The sequence below is a fragment of the Hypanus sabinus genome, chromosome 7 (assembly GCF_030144855.1).
Source record: "Hypanus sabinus isolate sHypSab1 chromosome 7, sHypSab1.hap1, whole genome shotgun sequence".
Taxonomy (NCBI): Eukaryota; Metazoa; Chordata; class Chondrichthyes; order Myliobatiformes; family Dasyatidae; genus Hypanus; species Hypanus sabinus.
This window is the reverse complement of record NC_082712.1, coordinates 2,810,987-2,823,930: the sequence shown is the minus strand read 5'-3', so window position 1 is coordinate 2,823,930 and position 12,944 is coordinate 2,810,987. Positions and strand designations below refer to the sequence as shown.

The window sequence follows — 12,944 nt, the reverse complement described above, 5'->3', positions numbered from 1 at the left end:
CCTGGTACCATTGTTAATGCCTGCCACTCCCAGTCCCTTCACTAACCCAGCCTGGTACCATTGTTAATGCCTGCTCTAATCCAGTCCCTTCACTAACCCAGCCCTGTATCATTGTTAATGCCTGCCACTCCCAGTCCCTTCACTAACCCAGCCCTGTATCATTGTTAATGCCTGCCACTCCCAGTCCCTTCACTAACCCAGCCCTGTATCATTGTTAATGCCTGCCACTCCCAGTCCCTTCACTAACCCAGCCTGGTACCATTGTTAATGCCAGCCACTCCCAGTCCCTTCACTAACCCAGCCTGGTACCATTGTTAATGCCTGCCACTCCCAGTCCCTTCACTAACACAGCCCTGTATCATTGTTAATGCCTGCCACTCCCAGTCCCTTCACTAACCCAGTCTGGTACCATTGTTAATGCCTGCCACTCCCAGTCCCTTCACTAACCCAGCCTGGTACCATTGTTAATGCCAGCCACTCCCAGTCCCTTCACTAACCCAGCCTGGTACCATTGTTAATGCCTGCCACTCCCAGTCCCTTCACTAACCCAGCCTGGTACCATTGTTAATGCCTGCTCTAATCCAGTCCCTTCACTAACCCAGCCTGGTACCATTGTTAATGCCTGCCACTCCCAGTCCCTTCACTAACCCAGCCTGGTACCATTGTTAATGCCTGCCACTCCCAGTCCCTTCACTAACCCAGCCTGGTACCATTGTTAATGCCTGCTCTAATCCAGTCCCTTCACTAACCCAGCCTGGTACCATTGTTAATGCCTGCCACTCCCAGTCCCTTCACTAACCCAGCCTGGTACCATTGTTAATGCCTGCCACTCCCAGTCCCTTCACTAACCCAGCCCTGTATCATTGTTAATGCCTGCTCTAATCCAGTCCCTTCACTAACCCAGCCTGGTACCATTGTTAATGCCTGCCACTCCCAGTCCCTTCACTAACCCAGCCTGGTACCATTGTTAATGCCTGCTCTAATCCAGTCCCTTCACTAACCCAGCCCTGTATCATTGTTAATGCCTGCCACTCCCAGTCCCTTCACTAACCCAGCCCTGTATCATTGTTAATGCCTGCCACTCCCAGTCCCTTCACTAACCCAGCCCTGTATCATTGTTAATGCCTGCTCTAATCCAGTCCCTTCACTAACCCAGCCTGGTACCATTGTTAATGCCTGCGCTAATCCAGTCCCTTCACTAACCCAGCCTGGTACCATTGTTAATGCCTGCGCTAATCCAGTCCCTTCACTAACCCAGCCCTGTATCATTGTTAATGCCTGCTCTAATCCAGTCCCTTCACTAACCCAGCCCTGTATCATTGTTAATGCCTGCCACTCCCAGTCCCTTCACTAACCCAGCCCTGTATCATTGTTAATGCCTGCCACTCCCAGTCCCTTCACTAACCCAGCCTGGTACCATTGTTAATGCCTGCCACTCCCAGTCCCTTCACTAACCCAGCCCTGTATCATTGTTAATGCCTGCTCTAATCCAGTCCCTTCACTAACCCAGCCTGGTACCATTGTTAATGCCTGCTCTAATCCAGTCCCTTCACTAACCCAGCCTTGTACCATTGTTAATGCCTGCTACTCCCAGTCCTTTCACTAACCCAGCCTTGTACCATTGTTAATGCCTACTCTAATCCAGCCCCAAGCTTTTCTCGCCTTTGATCTATCCTAGTCTCAATGTCAACTCTTTCCCAGTTCATTCCATTTCTCAATCATTGCTATTTTTTCTCCATTCTTGCCATTTCCCAGTACTGGCTCTTTCCAGGTCAGGCAAATTGCAATTTCCTGTGGATATCCACCATTTCCAAGTGTCGGGTCTGCTGCTCTTCCTGGATGCTCTGTTGTTTCTGCAGCTCCTGTTCATCCTTAAGGGCTGCCTCCTCCTCAACCTCCTTGCTTTTATCCATGTAGCGGTCAGAAACTCTACGCAGGGCCACATCAACCTCACGAGGAATCACTGACTTCATACGCTGGAAGAGAAGGAGAATTCAGTCAGCAATGGTCCACCCAGAGCAGCTCCACATTCTGGAAGTGCCCATCACCTACGTGTGCTTGGGGTGGTGAGACGCCTTCCTGAACTGCCACAGACTCTGAAGGCACCACCACACCAACAACCAAGACAATGTTAGTCATGGCTGAATCTGGACAAATCCAATTGCCATGAGGATAATTTCATCAAATGGAATCAGAAAGGTTTCTTAGAGAAATGTAGTGAGGACCCAGTCTGGAAACAGACTGTTTTAGATCTGACGGAGTCAGCTGGAGACGCTCATGGAGTGAGTACCGTTTTGGATTCGCTCCATAACTTTTACTTTTTTTAACCTTTGATCACCCTTATTCAGCGTATTTTTACCTATACCGAAAGTTTCTTTATTCTTTTTTTTTGGATTTACTGCTAAGCGTTTGTTGTGAACTTCTGATGATATGCAAACAGAAATGTCTCTCAGGTCTAAGGGACGGGATCCCGGACGTAATCCGAACGGTAACGGAAAAAAGCAGGCTCCGACTCAACAAACACCATTAACTTTTGAATTGTTTATGGAGGTTTTGAATCAAAAATTTGCTGAACTACAACAATTTTTTAAAGAAGATATAAAGGCTTTTCAAGAGTACATGGTTAAGACGGATTTAGTAATTAAACAGCAACAAACTCTTATTGCGTCTCTGCAAGAAGAAGCTCGGAAGCGAGATTTGACTATTGGAAAACTGCAACAGGATTTAATTTCGACCATTAAGCTGATGGAAGCCCTTAAAGCCAAGAGTGACGATTTTGAGAATCGCTCCAGAAGACAGAACGTACGTATACTTGGTCTTCCAGACGGCATAGAAAAAGATGACCCTTCGAAATATTTTGCTCAACTTTTAAAAGAAGCGTTTCCGACAATTTTCCCGAATAACCCTCCTTTATTGGATCGGGCACATAGAATTCGGCGTCGATCACCGAGTGTTACAGACAAACCTTCGGTGATAATTGTCCGGTTCCATTATGTACATGACAAAGAACTAGTTATAAGAGCAGCTCGTCGACTAGGAATGATTAAAATCAAAGATTTTTCCTTCCGCCTGATCGAAGATTTTAGTTCAGATCTTTTAAAAAGAAGGCTTCTTTTTAAACCGTTGATGGCTGAATGTTATGAGAAAAATCTGAAACCTGCGCTTCTATACCCTGCGAAGCTTCGAATTTCTCCGTCGAATGCTCCACGACAAATTTTCCTTTCAACTTCAGAAGTGAGAAAATATCTGGAGGAGAACTTCCCTACTGCTACAGACACCAGTCTTTAATAAATGAATGATTCTGATCGTATAAGATGGTTCTCGATCTCTTAAACCAGAATTATAATCTGGTTATTGGTGTAGGTTCATCCTACACTTTATACTCAAGTTAAAGTGTGTTTGCGTCATGTTAATTGTTTTTGCCTTATACACTTTAATCATTTAACTACATACTTGTCTATTAACTTTGTTCCTTCGAAGGTATATTTTTAATTCTTTGAAGGTAAATTTTTCCTTGATTAAGATGGTGGTTTTTTGGAAAAGATTTTTGGTTTTGCTTAAGATGGCATTATGTTTATATTTTTCGTGTTTCTTCTAGACAAGGCATCGCTTATCTTAGCTTAAATATTTTTTGTTTTGTCTGGGCCAGAGCCCGAGTTATAATTGTTTTTAGTGATTATATTTTTATTCTTTTTACAACTAACTATACTTAGAAATATGGTTTTTATTATAGCGATTTTATTTTTAAAGTCGGGGTGATTCTTTTATATATATCCTTTTTATATGGAGTGTTCTTCAGCTGACATGGGGGTAGGATTAGTCTTACTTTTTCTCTTTTTAAGTCATATTTTGGCTTTTTCTCTTTTTCTCGGGGGGTGGGGGGATGGTCTGTTTCCTAATTCTATTTTTTTTGTACCAGTTTGTGTTAGTTTTTTTATTCGGGCTGTTTTTGAACTTCAAATATGTCTGTGTTGTCGTCACTTCCGGGTCTTCTCACTACTTTTGTTCCTCTTCCGGGTGCATGAGTTTATAAGTTGGTTAACCCTTTCTATACCAAAGGGTTGATTATAGAATTATGGCTCAGACCATTAATTTTGTGTCTTGGAATACTAATGGTTTAAATCATCCAATTAAACGAAAGAAGATTTTCAAAGTATTCCAAAGACTTAATGCTCATATCATTTTTGTACAAGAAACTCATGTGAGGAGGGAGGACAAATTTCGTTTTTTTAGATTTTGGCGGGGTCAACAGTATCATGCAAATTCGAATGCTAAAGTAAAAGGAGTTTCAATTTTTATTGACTCCTCTATTTCATTTGTTCAACATGATATTTTTTCGGATCCGAATGGCAGATTTTTGTTAATTACGGGTTTACTTTGTAATAAAAAGGTTGCTTTGGTTAATGTTTATGCTCCAAATGTGGATTGTCCTGACTTTTTTAAGTCTTTATTTACTTCTTTACCCAATCTAAACGAATATAAGTTAATAATGGGTGGTGACTTTAATTGTTGTTTAAATCCTCTGATGGATAAATCTTTATCTATTCAGACTTTACCTAATAAGTCGGCCACTTGTATTAACTCCTTTTTGACTGACAATGGAGTTTTTGATGTTTGGAGATTTCGGCATTCTAATGACAAAGAGTTTTCTTTTTTCTCACATGTTCATCACTCTTGTTCAAGAATTGATTATTTTTTTGTAGACTCTTGTTTTATTCCATTGGTAATCGGTTGTAACTATGATATTATAGCTATCTCTGATCACGCTCCGTTATTACTTTCTATGAAATTTACGGATACAGCTTTTAATGCTAGACAATGGCGATTTGACTCTACCTTGTTGCAAGACTCTGACTTTATTAAATTTATGGAGGAGCAGATCGACTTCTTCTTCTCAACTAATTCTACGGATGATATTTCCTACGGAACACTTTGGGACACTTTTAAAGCTTATATACGTGGACAGATTATTTCTTATTCTGTTGGTTTGAGGAAACGTATCAAGATGGAAACTCTTTTATTGGTTGATAAAATTAAAGAGATTGATAAGAAATATTCGATTGCTCCTAGTAAGGAGCTTTACAAACAAAGGGTTGAACTTCAAATGGAACATAGTTTATTACTTACATCCTCGATTGAAAATCAATTAATGAAAACTAAATCTGATTTTTATATACATAGTGATAAATCTGGTAAACTGTTAGCTAGTCAATTGAAGAATGCTCTGGTTAAACGTCAAATCACTAAGATTGGTCAGCAGAATGGGAATCTGACAGTTAATCATGATGAGATAAATAAGGCATTTCAAGATTTCTATACCTCCCTGTATCAATCTGAATTTCCTCAAGATTATAATACCATGTCTGATTTTCTGGGGAAATTAAATTTTCCAAGGTTATCATCTGATGATCTTTTGATATTGGATACTCCTATTACGGATGTAGAAATTAAAGGGGCTATTTCCTCAATGAATTCTGGGAAAGCACCGGGTCCAGATGGTTATACAGTTGAATTTTTTAAATTTTTTTCCGCTACCCTTTCCCCTTGGTTAGGTAAGGTTTTTGAGGAGGCCATTAGATTAGGGAATTTGCCACAATCTTTTTATAGAGCTTCCATTTCTTTAATATTGAAGAAAGATAAAGACCCTACTAATTGTGCTTCTTATAGACCTATATCTTTATTGAATGTAGACTCCAAGATTTTTTCTAAGTTACTGGCATCTAGATTGGAGAAGGTATTACCCAAAATTATTTCAGATGATCAAACTGGCTTTATTAAAAATCGTTATTCTTTTTTTAACATTAGGAGATTGTTGAGTATTGTTTATACTCCCTCACATGATACTTCAGAATGCGTGATTTCATTAGATGCGGAGAAAGCATTTGACAGAGTTGAATGGCCTTACTTATTTAATGTGTTGGAGAAGTTTAATTTTAGTCCGATATTTATATCATGGATTAAATTGATTTATCATACTCCAGTAGCCTCAGTGGTTACCAATAATCAAAGATCTCCCTTTTTTCGCCTATTTCGGGGCACTAGACAGGGATGTCCTCTTAGTCCATTACTATTTAACATTGCCTTAGAACCTTTGGCAATTGCCATCAGACAATCACAGGATATTTTGGGTATTAATCGTGGGACAGATATTCATAAGTTATCTTTGTATGCAGATGATTTATTACTATTCATTTCTAACCCGGAGAAATCCATTCCAGCAGTTTTATCATTATTGGCTCAATTTAGTGAGTTTTCTGGGTATAAGTTAAATCTTAATAAAAGTGAATTGTTTCCATTAAATAAACGGGTCCCAATTTATGGAAATTTACCCTTTAAATTAGTTAATGACTCTTTTACTTATTTAGGGATCAAAATCACAAAGAACCATAAAGATTTGTTTGGATTTAATTTTTTACCCTTAATTGATCAGATTAAAGGTTTGTTTACAAGGTGGTCACCTTTGTCTCTATCTCTAATAGGCAGGATTAATGCTATTAAGATGGTTATTTTACCTAAGTTTTTATATATTTTTCAAGCGATACCAATTTTTATCCTGAAATCTTTTTTTACTAATGTTGACTCTAAAATTTCTTCATATATATGGCAGAATAAAAATCCCAGGTTAGGTAAAACATATTTACAGAAGACAAAAAAGGAAGGCGGGTTAGCATTACCTAATTTCAGATTTTACTATTGGGCAGCTAATATTAGATATTTGTTATGCTGGTTGAAAGATGGGGGTGGATCTTTTGGCCCTTGTTGGGTGAGTTTAGAAACTAAATCGGTATCAGCTTATGCTTTGGGTTCTATTTTAGGGACTTCTCTCCCTTTTGCTCTTTCTAAATTGCCGAAACGAATTGACAACCCGATAGTTAAACATACATTGCGTATATGGTTTCAATTTCGGAGATTTTTTGGGTTGACTCAATTCGTTTTAAATAGTCCTATTGTATCTAATTGTTTTTTTCACCCTTCCATTATAGATCAAGCTTATTCGGCTTGGAAAACTAAGGGATTACTAAGATTTTCTGATTTATTTTTAGATAATTGTTTCATGTCTTTTGAACAATTATCCAACAGATATAACTTGCCGAGATTTCATTTTTTTAGATATTTACAGATTAGACATTTTTTAAGTTCTGTACTCTCTACGTTTCCAAATTTTGTGCCTTCAGATACTTTGGAGAGTTTATTTGAATTAGACCCTTTTCAAAAAGGGCTTATTTCAAAACTTTATAATATAATTATGAAGATACGTTCAGAGCCCCTTTATAAGACTAAACAGGATTGGGAAAGAGAGCTTAGTTTTAGTATTTCTAGTGAGAATTGGGATAGAATTCTTCAATTAGTTAATACATCATCGTTATGTGCCAAACATTCACTAATACAATTTAAGGTTGTACATAGGGCCCATATGTCTAAGGATAAATTAGCTCATTTTTACTCTCATATAAGTCCTATTTGTGATAGATGTCATTCTGAAATTGCGTCTTTAACTCACATGTTTTGGTCGTGTTCATTTTTGGAGAAATATTGGAAAGATATTTTTGATATTATATCTGCGGTTTTGAATATTGATTTACAACCTCATCCTATTACCGCAATTTTTGGTTTACCAATGTTAGATTCACAGCATTTATCTTCTTCAGCCCGTCGAATGATTGCATTTCTAACTTTGATGGCTAGAAGATCTATATTGTTGAATTGGAAAGAAATTGATCCTCCCACTGTATTTAATTGGTTCTCTCAAACTATGTTATGTTTAAATTTAGAAAAAATTAGAAGTGGTACTTTTGAGACTTCTATTAAATTTGAAAAGTTATGGAGACCATTTATTCAACATTTTCATATGATGTAATATGACCCTTTGCCAAGTACATTTGATTTCCCAGCTTTTAGTTTATGTATTTTGAGAGGACCGGAAGTGACGGCATTGATGAATACTTATTTTTGTGAGATATTATAAACAGCCCACTTTTTTTCCTTCTCTTTTGTTTGTTTTTTTTTCTTTTATATTACTTATTAGCTATAGTTATTAAATTAGATTAGTTAGTTCTGCATTATATAATTTTTTTTTGTTTTTTTTTCTTTTTTCTGTTTTTTTTATATTATACATTATGAAATATTTAGATTTACTATGTCCATACATATATCTTATGGCTTATGTCTTGGTAAACTCATTTATATTGTAACTATTATGTATGTTTTTTTTTCATATGTAATGGAATGTGTATGTTGGTAATTTCTTTATCAATATATCATCTGTATTCTGTCCATATTATTAATATTAATAAAAAGATTTAGAAAGAAAGAAAGAAAGATCTGACGTGGTGTGGGAGCAATGTAGCAGCCAGAAACTCTACACAGAGGCTCAACAAACTCATGAACAATAGACAATAGGTGCAGAAGTAGACCATTCAGCCCCTCGAGTCTGCACCGCCATTCTGAGATCATGGCTGATCATTCACTATCAATACCCAGTCCCTGCCTTGTCCCCATATCCCTTGATTCCCCTATCCATCAGATATCTATCTAGCTCCATCTTGAAAGCATCCAGAGAAATGGCCTCCACCGTCTTCCGAGGCAGTGCATTCCACACCTCCACAACTCTCTGGGAGAAGAAGCTCTTCCTCAACTCTGTTTTAAATAACTGACCTCTTATTCTCAATCCATGCCCTCTGGTACTGGACTCTCCCAACATCTGGAACATATTTCCTGCCTCAATCCTACCAAATCCTTTAATTATCTTAAACGTTTCAATCAGATCCCCTCTCAATCTCCTCAATTCCAGCGTGTACAAGCCCAATTTCTCCAATCTCTCTGCGTAAGACAGCCCTGCCATCCCAGGAATCAACCTAGTGAATCTACGCTGCACTTCCTCAATTGCCAGAATGTCCTTCCTTAAACCTGGAGACCAAAACTGTACATAATATTCCAGGTGTGGTCTCACCAGGGCCCTGTACAAATGCAAAAGGACATCCTTGCTCTTGTAAGGACATCCTTGCTCTTGAATCATTGACTTCAGACACTTTACAGTCAAGATGGTGTCAGTGAACAATGATTCCTTGAGCTACATCTTGTAGAGAGCAAATCTATTCAATTATTTTACATTTTCTACACTTTCTGCTTGTTCTTTCGACTCATTTGTGTTATGGAAACAGTAGGAGCCTGTGACGTACTGATTGTAACTCGATCAAAGGTGCTGTGTTAGGAGAGCTTCCTCGTGGACGTTAGAGATGGGGCTGAAAAGGTCCACGAACACAAGCTGACTTGTGGAAAAGACCAGAGACGAGGCATGAGGTCATGAACGACTCCATCTTGAGGCGACAAGGAAGATCGCAGTGTCAAGGTGAATGCGGAGGAGGTCAGCAGCCGGATCAGCTTGTTCAGCCCAGGTCAGAGGCCACTCTTTCAAAAGGACTCTACTCTCCTCGTACACAAATGAAAAGATGTTTCCTATATTCTGAGATTTATGTGATTATTGAACTGTACTTTATATTGGTTTCCATCAGTTTTGCAGTGTCTCCTTTCTTGTGGACGATTGGCAGGTGGGTGATCTGTTAATTTTTGTGCTAGGAGGAAATGGGAGTTCTGCGCAACAATGAACTGCATGAGTGAGGAAGTCAGGACTGTTATGCATCGGGTGATGGGGTAGGGAACACGAATAGAGGGCTGGGTAAAGGGGTAGGGAACAGGAATAGAGGGCTAGGGTGATGGGGTAGGGAACAGGAATAGAGAGCGATGGTGATAGGGGTAGGGAACAGGAATAGAGAGCTAGGGTGATAGGGGTAGGGAACAGGAATAGAGAGCTAGGGTGATGGGGTAGGGAACAGGAATAGAGGGCTAGGGTGATGGGGTAGGGAACAGGAATAGAGAGCTATGGGGTACAGGGCAGACTTTAAACTAGTAAGATGGGGGGGGGCGGGAATCAATTTGAGGAAACCATGGGAGAGGAGGTTAGTTCACCAGTAGAGCAAGTAAATAGACAGTGTGTGAGGGAGGAAGGGCAGGTGATGGAGAAGAAATGCCCTCAGCCCGAAGATGTAGGGGAGAAGAAAGAAAAGGATAATAAATTTGAATGCATTGTTAGGGATGAAAAGAGAGGAGGGGGTGGAGAGTATCTTAAATGTATCTATTTTAATGCTAGGAGCATTGTAAGAAAGGTGGATGAGCTTAAAGCGTGGATTGATACCTGGAATTATGATGTTGTAGCTATTAGTGAAACATGGTTGCAGGAAGGGTGTGATTGGCAACTAAGTATTCCTGGATTTAGTTGCTTCAGGTGTGATAGAGTAGGAGGGGCCAGAGGAGGAGGTGTTGCATTGCTTGTCCGAGAAAATCTTATGGCGGTGCTTTGGAAGGATAGATTAGAGAGCTCCTCTAGGGAGACTATTTGGGTGGAATTGAGGAATGGGAAAGGTGTAGTAACACTGATAGGAGTGTATTATAGGCCACCTAATGGGGAGCATGAGTTGGAAGAGCAAATGTGTAAGGAGATAGCAGATATTTGTAGTAAACACAAGGTGGTGATTGTGGGAGATTTTAATTTTCCACACGTAGACTGGGAAGCTCATTCTGTAAAAGGGCTGGATGGTTTAGAGTTTGTGAAATGTGTGCAGGATAGTTTTTTGCAACAATACATAGAAGTACCAACTAGAGATGGGGCAGTGTTGGATCTCCTGTTAGGGAATGCAATAGGTCAGCTGACAGATGTATGTGTTGGGGAGCACTTTGGGTCCAGTGATCACAATAGCATTAGCTTCAATATAATTATGGAGAAGGACAGGACAGGACCTAGAGTTGAGATTTTTGATTGGAGAAAGGCTAACTTTGAGGAGATGCGAAGGGATTTAGAGAGAGTGGATTGGGTCAAGTTGTTTTATGGGAAGGATGTAATAGAGAAATGGAGGTCATTTAAGGGTGAAATTATGAGGGTACAGAATCTTTATGTTCCTGTTAGGTTGAAAGGAAAGGTTAAAGGTTTGAAAGCACCATGGTTTTCAAGGGATATTAGAAATTTGGTTCGGAAAAAGAGGGATGTCTACAATAGATATAGGCAGCATGGAGTAAAGGAATTGCTCGAGGAATATAAAGAATGTAAAAGGAATCTTAAGAAAGAGATTAGAAAAGCTAAAAGAAGATATGAGGTTGGTTTGGCAAATAAGGTGAAAGTAAATCCGAAAGGTTTCTACAGTTATATTAAAAGCAAGAGGATAGTGAGGGATAAAATTGGCCCCTTAGAGAATAGAGTGGTCAGCTATGTGTGGAGCCGAGGGAGATGGGAGAGATTTTGAACGATTTCTTCTCTTCGGTATTCACTAAGGAGAAGGATATTGAATTGTGTAAGGTGTGGGAAACAAGTAAGGAAGTTACGGAAACTATGACAATTAAAGAGGTGGAAGTACTGGCGCTTTTAAGAAATTTAAAAGTGGATAAATCTCTGGGTCCTGACAGGATATTCCCCAGGACCTTGAGGGAAGTTTGTGTAGAAATAGCAGGAGCTCTGACGGAGATCTTTAAGATGTCATTAGAAACAGGGATTGTGCCGGAGGATTGGCGTATTGCTCATGTGGTTCCATTGTTTAAAAAGGGTTCTAGAAGTAAGCCTAGCAATTATAGACCTGTCAGTTTGACATCAGTGATGGGTAAATTAATGGAAAGTATTCTTAGAGATAGTATTAATAATTATCTGGATAGACAGGATCTGATTAGGAGTAGCCAGCATGGATTTGTGCATGGAAGGTCATGTTTGACAAACCTTATTGAATTTTTTGAAGAAGTTACGAGGAACGTTGACGAGGGTAAGGCAGTGGATGTAGTCTATATGGACTTCGGCAAAGCCTTTGACAAAGTTCCACATGGAAGGTTAGTTAAGAAGGTTCAGTCGTTAGGTATTAATGCTGGAGTAATAAAATGGATTCAACAGTGGCTAGATGGGAGATGCCAGAGAGTAGTGGTGGATAATTGTTTATCGGGATGGAGGCCAGTGATCAGCCTCAGGGATCTGTTTTGGGCCCAATGTTGTTTGTAATATACATAAATGATCTGGATGATGGGGTGGTAAATTGGATTAGTAAGTATGCCAATTATACTAAGGTAGGAGGTGTTGTGGATAATGAGGTGGGTTTTCAAAGCTTGCAGGGAGATTTATGCCGGTTAGAAGAATGGACTGAACATTGGCAGATGGAGTTTAATGCTGAGAAGTGTGAGGTTCTACATTTTGGCAGGAATAATCCAAATAGAACATACAGGGTAAATGGTAGGGCATTGAGGATGCAGAAGAACAGAGAGATCTAGGAATAACAGTGCATAGATCCCTGAAGGTGGAGTCTCATGTAGATAGGATGGTGAAGAAGGCTTTTGGAATGCTGGCCTTTATAAATCAAAGCATTGAGTACAGACGTTGGAATGTAATGTTAAAATTGTACAAGGCATTGGTAAGGCCAAATTTAGAATATTGTGTGCAGTTCTGGTCACTGAATTATAGGAAAGATATCAATAAATTAGAGAGAGTGCAGAGACGATTTACTAGGATGTTACCTGGGTTTCAGCACTTAAGTTACAGAGAAAGATTGAACAAGTTAGGTCTCTATTCATTGGAGCGTAGAAGGTTGAAGGGGGATTTGATCGAGGTATTTAAAATTTTGAGAGGGATAGATAGAGTTGACGTGAATAGGCTGTTTCCATTGAGAGTAGGGGAGATTCAAATGAGAGGACATGATTTGAGAGTTAAGGGGCAAAAGTTTAGGGGTAACACGAGGGGGAATTTCTTTACTCAAAGAGTGATAGCTGTGTGGAATGAGCTTCCTGTAGAAGTAGTAGAGGCCAGTTCAGTTGTGTCATTTAAGGTAAAATTGGATAGGTATATGGACAGGAAAGGAGTGGAGGGTTATGGGCTGAGTGCGGGTAGGTGGGACTAGGTGAGATTAAGAGTTCGGCACGGA

The 12,944-nt window shown here is 39.4% G+C and overlaps 1 protein-coding gene across 3 annotated transcripts in view; it reads right to left on the bottom strand.

The window, feature by feature from the left end:
* Positions 1-12,944, bottom strand: part of LOC132396498 (sperm flagellar protein 2-like) — a 147,102-nt gene that overhangs the window by 94,673 nt on the left and 39,485 nt on the right. For all 3 annotated transcript variants that reach the window (XM_059974058.1, XM_059974057.1, XM_059974059.1), the window contains exon 4: positions 1,806-1,976. In XM_059974058.1, coding sequence (XP_059830041.1) covers positions 1,806-1,976 — 171 coding nt within the window. The remainder of the gene's footprint in view (positions 1-1,805; positions 1,977-12,944) is intronic.